Source organism: Mus musculus, chromosome 8, assembly GCF_000001635.26.
Source record: "Mus musculus strain C57BL/6J chromosome 8, GRCm38.p6 C57BL/6J".
Taxonomy (NCBI): Eukaryota; Metazoa; Chordata; class Mammalia; order Rodentia; family Muridae; genus Mus; species Mus musculus.
Window position 1 is genome coordinate 11,555,436 of NC_000074.6, and position 8,980 is coordinate 11,564,415.

General features: G+C 53.1%; 1 protein-coding gene across 6 annotated transcripts; it reads left to right on the plus strand.

Annotated features, from left to right (window-relative positions):
* Positions 1–326: 326 nt before the first annotated feature.
* Ing1 (inhibitor of growth family, member 1) lies at positions 327–7,816 on the plus strand. 6 transcript variants are annotated; one of them, NM_001302451.1, is made up of 3 exons: positions 630–765; positions 1,568–1,610; positions 5,983–7,816. In NM_001302451.1, exons 2-3 carry the CDS (start codon positions 1,583–1,585, stop codon positions 6,684–6,686), a joined length of 732 nt encoding a protein of 243 aa, NP_001289380.1. In that variant the 5' UTR covers positions 630–765; positions 1,568–1,582; the 3' UTR covers positions 6,687–7,816. The 6 variants fall into 6 exon arrangements, with proteins under 6 accessions (NP_001289387.1, NP_001289386.1, NP_001289380.1 ...); NM_001302458.1 differs by lacking the exons at positions 630–765; positions 1,568–1,610 and adding an exon at positions 327–543; NM_001302457.1 differs by lacking the exon at positions 1,568–1,610 and having other exon boundaries at positions 628–660.
* The last annotated feature ends 1,164 nt before the right edge of the window (positions 7,817–8,980 follow it).

The following is an 8,980-nucleotide window of genomic DNA, read 5'->3' on the forward strand; positions in this document are numbered from 1 at the left end:
GCTTTTCAGAAAGCCCTAAATCCGGCAGCTGTGGGGGAAGGGCGGGATGGGAAGCTGAAGGTTGTGCTCCCCTGCGGGAAGCACACTGCGGTGCCCGCTGCCAACTCAGTGTGACGAGGACATGGGCAGCCTCAGATGCGGCAGGGAGGGGAAGAGCTAGTTAGGATCAGAGAAGAGCTGCTCCCGCCAGCCCGCCCACCGTAGATCTCCGCGCTGAAAAGAGCACCCCTCGGGGGCCCCTTTGTCTCCAGGCCATTCTAAACCCAGCACCGGGAGGCGACACAAAGGGACGATGGGGGCGGAAGGCGCAGGCGCGTGGAGGCGCCGAGGATGCTGGGAGTGGTGGTCCCTTTGCGTGTCGATAGCTGCCCTCCCGCGCGGGTCCGCATCCATCGCCAGGGAGCTGCGCCTGCGCGTCCACTTCCGCCTCGCTCGGCTCCGCCCGCTCGTCCCTCCTGGAAGAGGACAGCTCTCTAGTACTAGGCGTGCGGGGGGCGTTGCCGATCCCACCACACCTCCTTCTCGTCCAGATTGGCCGCAGAGGTAAGAGTCGCAAGGGGATTGGCTGACGCCGTTGCCATTTCTGTTCGGGGGCCCTATTTATACCGCGCTAGGAGGCGGGGGAATGCAGTTAACCCAGCGGAGGGTGGCTCTTCTCAGGTTAGTCGGTTTGAAGGCAGCGATCTGGAGGCTCGTCCGGCCCCGGCGTGTCTCGAGGAGCAGGCTAGCACCCCGCGGTTCCCGGCCGGCGTGCGGCTCCGCCCAGTAGGTCCGCCACCGAGTGTCAAACTCCTAGTAAAGTTTCGCGTCGCCGGTCTCCCCTGCCCAGGCGACCCCGCCGCTGTCCCCTCGGCGACCCTGGCCCCCAGCGACAATGACAGGCCACGCCCCCGCGCGGGCCGGCCTCGCGGCCCGCCGCCCCCCGGCCCGGGACGGTGAGGGGCGTGAATGCGGTGGGGGCGGGGCCGCCTCCGGGAGGAGGGGTGGCGGGGCGCATGCGCGCTGCGCGCGGGGCTGAATGTTTCCCAAGTGTTTGAAACTGGTATTTGGGTTTTCCACGTTGGACAAGTGCGGCGAGGCGGGCGGCGGAGCGCGCCCTTCCCGCAGCCGGCCCCGCTCTCTCCGCTCTCCACGCTGGTGGCGGGTGGGCGGCGGTGGCCGGCCCTCTTTGGGTGTGTGCGCGCTAGTACGCACGGCCCCCCGCGCCGCCCGCCGCCCGGGAGGGGGCCTGCACGGCCGGCGGGGTGTGCGCTTGAGCTTCGGCCGCCGCGGCCCGCGCCTGCAGGCGCCGGGGTCCCCGCGGCCCCGGAGGCGGCGCGGCAGGCGCCAGATGTAGCCGCCGGCCAGCCCGGCCGGAGCGGCGGGGGGGCGCGGAAGGGCGAGAGAGCTTTGCATTTTGCAGTGCTGTTTGAGGGGGGCGGGGGGTGGAGGAAGCGGAAAGCCGCCGAATCGCCGGGGACCTCCGGGGTGAACCATGTTGAGTCCTGCCAACGGGGAGCAGATCCACCTGGTGAACTATGTGGAGGATTACCTGGACTCAATCGAGTCACTGCCTTTCGACCTGCAGAGGAACGTCTCGCTGATGCGGGAGATCGACGCCAAATACCAAGGTACGGCGGGTGATGGATGGGCGGGGGCGGCCGCGTCCATCCCTGGGTCCCGGCGGCGAGGCTGACCGGTCCTGCTGGAGCCGGAGCGCCCGGTAGCGTCCTCGGAGGGCTAGGAACAAAAGGTCTGGAGCGCCTTTGATACGCCGAGGTCCTTGTGTACCGAGCTCCGGGACATGGAGAAGGAAGGAGCGCGAACGGCTGGCTGCAAGGCTGCGCGACCAAAGCGCTCTTTGTAGTGAAGTGATGAGGCGGTGCTGCGGGGGAGGGGGCGCGGGGCTCGGCCGCGTCCTCGGGGAGGGGGTGAAGGCGGCCGCGCGAGGTGGAGTGCTATGCGGGCGCCGCGGCCGTAGGGCGCGGGCACCGGGCTAGAGAGAGGGCTGCGGGCCGTACTCCGGCGGAGCTGAGTGCGGGTCCGGAGAGTCGCCGCCTCCCGCCAGGTTCTGGTTCTAAGTGTTACATAAAGTACTGGGCAGTCCTGACTCGGGGTCGCGCGATCGCCCAGGCCCTGCTCTCCTGGGCCCTCTCTTGGCTCTGGACAGGGCTCCGGGCCGACTGCGAGGGGCGCCGGCGCGGTGTGTCTTGGGGAGGAAGAGGGTGAAAGGGAGGATCGCAGCCGACTAGGTGTACGACTGCGCTGCGATCGGTGGACGCGAGCTGGGCTCTGGCTGGAGAGGAGCGGGGCAGGTGAGGGACCTGCAGCCCACCCGAAGACCCGGGCTGCCCAGAGTGGCGAAGAGGCGGAGCCTGCGTGCCCGCCGGGAACTGTTGGCTGTTGGGGAAACTTTGCTGTGAGGTCAGGGGGCTCTGTTTTGAACGTGGATGGCCGCTCGGAGTTTACTCTTGTTTACAGAACTGCGCAGCAGGGAAACGGAAGAGTTGGGGGTGGTGGAGGGCCACTGCCCAGCACTGCATACAGAGACTTGCTGGGGAAAGCGCCCCTGCGCGCTCTATCCGAGATGCAGCTTCGCAGCTCGGTTTATAGGAGAATCATTAGCATATTGCGGAACGTTCCGCCTCTGCGGCCCTTTGATTGGTCGCAACATCCCCCGTGGAATGTCCTTATCATTGTGCTACAGAGTCATTGGGGGGCGGGCAGTATGGGGGCGGGCTTTGCTCGGGACTCGCTCCAGTCTGTGTTTCCGCTGTCTGCTTTTTTTTTTTTTTTTTTCCTCTGGTAGAGGGCCGGGCGGAGAGAGGAGGTGAGTTGATTTGAATGTCTTCGGGTCGCCCGTCCTCTGGCCTTGGGTTGGCTCCTGTCGCTGCTGGGGCGGGCCACCGTCGCTGGCTCTGCGCGCTGATTGGTGTACCTCCTGGTCTCCGCCCTCAGCGTCGTCGACTCACATAGGCTTCGGGCGGGGCGGGGCAGGGCGGGGCGCGCTTCCTGAGTCTCGTAGGCTGGAGTGGATCGCGGCCACTTTCCGGCTGCGAGGCTATGGCGGCGGTGGCCTCCGGGAGGATGCTGCGCTTACCTTCTCTGCTCTGGCTCCCCGCGGGAGCCTCTGATCGCTTGTCGCGTTTCCGGTAGGCTTGAATGAGCGGGAGTGCCTCTGTCGGGACTGCGGGTCTGTGTGTCCCGTGCTGTCCTCCTGCGGGCTCGTGTGTCCGAATGGCTCTAGAATATTCAAGTCCTTGCTCAGAACTACTGTTGGCAGACCGAGTTTTTGACGGCCGCCTTAGTGCTTCAGATGTAGAAGAGTTCGAAAGGAGGGTCTATGTTTTGGTTGTTGTAAATGGAGTTTGTTGCTTGAATTACTTTTCAAATATTATAGAAAATACCCCCAGGAAGCAATGCCTCTTTCTTAAGCGCAACCTTATATAAAGTTAAAGTGGCTTAAAGTAATTGGACAGATTAGATGGAACTGCAGGCCCATTTAGTCACTACCTTTATCCTTGTTGGTACTGAATGGTGGCCCAGCAGCAGGCTGAGGCTGAGCTGACAGGTGCCTCCCTGTGTGGAAGTAGTGCTGTCCTTGTTTGTTGCTTTTACCAACATTTTTGTTTTTATCAAATATTTTACGTAGGGTAACTAAAAATCTGTGTTATTGTGTGAGCTCCACAATAGCTTCTGGTAAGTTTTTGATGGCATTTTTCTCCACAAGCTTCACCTGGATTAAGGCAGGAAGAAGCAGTCATTTTCATTTAAATTAGCAACGGGAAGAATTACTCTTTTACAAAATACCAGTATAATCTTTGAAACATTGCTGGGTGTGATGGCAGGAGCCAGAGATCCCGGTTGGAGACAGGACCGGCTCTGATTGTATGCCATTTAACCCAGGATGGAGCTCAAAAAACAATTTGCTATTGGTTTTGTTATTTTTTCTCATTGACCTGGAACTCTTAAAGATCCACTTGCCCTTCCTTCTAGTATTAAAGGTATGTGCCATCATGCTCCAAAATGTGTATCTTAGGTTGTCTTTGGTAAGTTAAGTCAGTCGACTTACCTAGAAACTTCCTTTTAGATACTAGGACTGTACATGCCTCCTGTGTGGGGTCTGTTGTTCTTCCATGAATAATGCCTGCAGAACCTGTATGTAGCCTTACCTGTTGAGAGACTTCAGTGTCAGCCCTTGTGTTGTCTTCTAGGGTTTTGTTGGGGTGTGTGTGTGTGTGTGTGTGTGTGTGTGTGTGTGTGTGTGTTGAAACAGGGTCTTGATAAGTAGCTCTGGCCAGCCTGGAACTCTAAAGAGGTTTGACCCTGCCTGAATTGCCGTTTCCTGTCAGAGAAGCACAGAGTAGGGAGGCGGTGAATTTCTAGGTATCCTCTCTGACTGCCAGCCCGTCCACACAAGCATCTCTAGTAATTCCTTTAATAGATGGCAAAAAGGTCTCAAGGAAAATCTGATACCATTTACTGTTTGAGAAAAATACTCTTGGAGTTTTCTGGTATGTCCCATATTTCAAAAACAAAATAGTTTTTCCTTAGCGCACACAGAATTTCTTGGAGGTGTGGGTGGTTAATCAATTTGGCTTTGAGGTAATCCACTTAGGGCAGAATTTTTTTTTCTTCTGTTCACTTTTGTTTTTAAAACGACCAATGTTTTTGTTAGTTTCTGACATTTGAAGTGTTCTTTGACATCTCTGGCTGGAGATCCTTTGCCATAGTCCTTTGGACTACATCCTGCAGCACCCACTCTCTAGGGTTTCCCTCTGTCAGCATTTACCCATTTCTCTAGTTTCTTGTCATGGGTCTTAGACTGATTTGGCGTCAGTACAAAGGGTCTCTGCCTACTTGACACACAGAGGTTCGTCATACTTAGAAGCATACAGAGATGGGCTTGGCTCCCCTAAGGCTTCGCTAGTGTTAATTCCACAGGCTGGGCTGTTCCCGTGAAGCACTGTTAATGCGCATCACCCCTCAGACACAAGTGCCTTCTCAGGCCCTGGCAGTGGACTACTGCAGAGCCGAGTCGAGAAAGCACCCAAGCCTCCAAGAGACGCTGTGTACAAAGGAAGAACTCTGTTTCTGAAACATGACACATGTAACCCAAGCTGTCCTCACACCTGTGACCCCGACTGTCCTCACAACATGCCACCTTCAGGCTGTTCTCACACTTGGGCTCCTTCTGGGCACATGAGTCCTAGAATTAGGAACTACACTAGGCTGAATTCTGTTTTCTACTTCTAAGCATGCAGACGTATTTTTAGTTTTCTAAGAAGGATTTAGTTTTCAAAATGGTATTCTTGAGTACTTGGGAGATAGAGGCAGGCAGGCCTCTGTAGGTTCCAGGACAACCAGGGCTACACAGAGAGACAGTTTTTTAAAAAATGTGAACAGTAGATTACAGTATTATGCGTTGTAAAGTGAAATCTATCACTTTGGTTTTAAAGCTGGGTTGCCTTGTTTATTGTGACCAAGCATTCTTGTTTTCAGCGACACAGACTATCAAGCTAGAGTAGTCATAGGGGACCAGAAGCAGAGGGCTTCTGTCTGTGTGGCATCATGGTCTAATCTACATGCTTTTCTGTAGAGTATTCTAGACGATGAGATATCGTTGATCCCACCTGGGGAGACAGGGATCCCCGGAGCTCATTTGTGCTCCAGAGTCAGTAAGACTGTCTCAGATTAGGTGGTCAGCAATATTCGAACACAAAGAAATACAGAATAAAAACTTGTAAGTTAGTGCAGAGATAGTTGAACAGAAATTGTGGCAATTGTGGCAGTGGTGGGTGAAGGAAAGGTTCGGGCTGAAGCACTTTACCTAAGGTTCAACATCTCAACCTCTCGAAGTGGGACCCATGGCATACACCAGTCAGGCACACTTGGCTAAGCTGTTTCTGCCCCTGTGCTGGGAGTATAGAAGAGGCCTTGTGGTTGGGGTGGCATCTCTGCAGGGTCCCAGTGGGTTGTAATGCCTCTCGCTTCTGTCTGCAGAGATCCTGAAGGAGCTGGACGACTACTATGAGAAGTTCAAACGGGAGACAGACGGCACCCAGAAGCGCCGGGTACTGCACTGCATCCAGAGGGCCCTGATCCGCAGCCAGGAGCTAGGCGATGAGAAGATCCAGATCGTGAGTCAGATGGTGGAGCTGGTGGAGAACCGCAGCAGACAGGTGGACAGTCACGTGGAGCTCTTCGAAGCACACCAGGACATCAGTGACGGCACTGGTGGCAGCGGCAAGGCGGGCCAGGACAAGTCGAAGAGTGAGGCCATCACACAGGCAGATAAGCCGAATAACAAGCGGTCCAGGAGGCAGCGAAACAATGAGAATCGAGAGAACGCGTCGAATAATCACGACCATGATGACATCACCTCAGGAACGCCCAAGGAGAAGAAAGCAAAAACCTCAAAGAAGAAGAAACGCTCCAAGGCCAAAGCAGAGAGGGAAGCGTCTCCTGCCGACCTTCCCATCGACCCCAACGAGCCCACGTACTGTCTGTGCAACCAGGTCTCCTACGGGGAGATGATCGGCTGTGACAACGACGAATGCCCCATCGAGTGGTTCCACTTCTCCTGCGTGGGGCTCAACCATAAACCAAAGGGCAAGTGGTACTGCCCCAAGTGCCGTGGGGAGAGCGAGAAGACCATGGACAAAGCCCTGGAGAAGTCCAAGAAAGAGAGGGCTTACAACAGGTAGTGAGTGGACACTCACCCGTGGTCAGTGACACAGCCACCAGTGTGTTTATGGTATCGCTGCCTTCGTGGAAGTCCGAGGGCAGTCAGATGAGTATTTTAGAGAATGTTAGCCGTGCCTCCTCTCCTCGGATGGCGGAGACAGCCTGCGTCTTCATGGTGTACCTTGTTCCCAGACTGGGTCTGCAGAGCCGCAATTTAGAAACTACAAATACAGGTTCGAATTAACCATGTCAGCGAGTGTCAGACTGATTTTGGGGGTTGGGGAGTGACTTGGAAGTAAGCTAACAGCTGTATAAAGAAGAGATTTCATTTGGCTGTTTTGACAAAAATGTTACGGTTTACAAAAAAAAAAAAAAATTAGCCAGGTTGCTGAAGTACAACAAGCGTGCTTCTTGCTACCATAATGTATATCCACACGACAAGTTGGTGGTCTAAAGTCTAAATATTATTATTTTTTAAAGAGGTAAATGGGTAAATTTTACATGACATATTTTATACATGGCCTATTCCCTAACTGGCCATTTTTAATGACTGGGTACATTTTTAATAGGTCAGACACAAGTGGTCCAGGCAGTGGGTCCGAGTCTTGCCTTTGCTACCCTAGGTCATGGTGTAGCCACCTTTAACTTATATGAAGTGTATAAATGTACATCTTGCCCCTGCTGTATCATAACCGGAAGTGCAGCCTGGTGCTGTTATGAAGCCAAGGTGTGCATCCTGCTGCGTGTGTGAGCTGTATAGATGTTGCGTCAAGAAATAAATGAAACTTGGCCAGTTTGTTTCTTTAGCATTTAATTTTAACATACAAATAATTTTAAATTTTTGTCTTAAAAATTTATACACCAGCAGTTTAGACAAAGCCTTAAGCAAATTGTATATTATTGATCTCACGTAATAAGGAAGTAGGCATTATGTCCATGCCAGCAAATACATGTCAAAGGTGTTTAGATCAGAGGTTAGGACGTGACTGTGCTTGTGAGGTCCAGCCCCACCATCTGTTTTTGTATGGCCTGTGAGCTAAGAATGGTCTCTATGTTTCTGAGTGGTTTTTAAAATCACATTTCATGATACACGAAAGTCCTATGAAATGAAGATTTGCGTGTCTATAAATAAAGACTCATTGGAACACCATCCATGTTTATTTCCTTATGTGCTGCCTGTGGCTGCTTGTGTAAGACCTAGACATGCTCTTTGCAGAGATCACCTACTGACAGCTGACGTCAGCAACCTGTCAGCGGCGTGTGTCCTTCACTGCCCGCTTACTGGAGCCCAGCAGATCTTCATGCCTGGGTGCTGTGTGCCTTGCTTGAAATCTGAGTATGTTGAAGTGTTTTACAGAGTATGTGGGGTCCAGGCCTGGTCACTGTAGAGTCACTGTGGCTCTTGTGTTATGTATAGTATACATTGTAGCTGTTTGCTGATGCCTTGGAGAACTTTTCTTTCCTTGGGCATATATTCAGTTTTCTGGCCAGGTATAGTGATGGTACACACCTTTAATCCCAGCACTTGGAAGGCAGTGGCAGATGGATCTCTTGAATTTGAGGCCAGCCTGGTCTACAGAGTGAGTTCCAGGACAGCCAGGGCTACACAGAGAAACCCTGTCTTGGAAAAATTTTTTAAAAAAGGCAGAAGGGTCAGCAGGTAAAAGCACCAGGACTCAGTGCTGAGTCCCAGCACCCACGTGGCTCAGGGGAACCTCTCTGTCTTATTCTCACACCTTGGGCACCTCTGTGGTGCATCTGCATTTACGAAGGCAAGATACTCAGACTTAAAAAAAGTTTTAAAGTTAACAAAATAAACAGTTGATTCAGTGGCAGACAAAGATCTGAGTTTGGGGGCAGCCTGGGCTACACAGTGAAGTTCAGTCCAGCCTGGGCTATTACACAGTGAGACCTTGACTCAAAGGGGGAAAAATGGTAAAAACCCACAGTCGTTTGGGAGTTTCTTTCCTAATTAAGCCAGAAATAAAGTTAAAAGGTTGAAGGGAATATATATGTGTATGTGTGTGTATATAGATATAGATATATAAATTGTCATGTTTTTAAAGTTTTGGTGCAGACAACTGGATGAGGTAGGGGAGAGAGATCACTGTACTTGGATCTCACCTTTGTGCTTTTGTGCTCCCTTCCTGACACTGCTTAAGTCCTGGTCCAAAGTTCTCCACCTTCACAATGCCCGCTTCACCTTAAAGAGGTTTGGGGAAGTAAGGGAGATTGACTACTCCAGTGAGAGAATGGCTCACGGGGTGAGCCAGGCTGAGAGGTTGCTATAGCAACACGTGGTCTCTGTCCAGAT

Excerpts from the sequence above, each read along its gene's own strand:
- Ing1 (NM_011919.5), top strand. The coding sequence starts at position 1,475 with ATGTTGAGTCCTGCCAACGGGGAGCAGATCCACCTGGTGAACTATGTG. Across the intron at positions 1,611-5,982 it reads GATCGACGCCAAATACCAAG|AGATCCTGAAGGAGCTGGAC; the intron begins GTACGGCGGGTG and ends TTCTGTCTGCAG.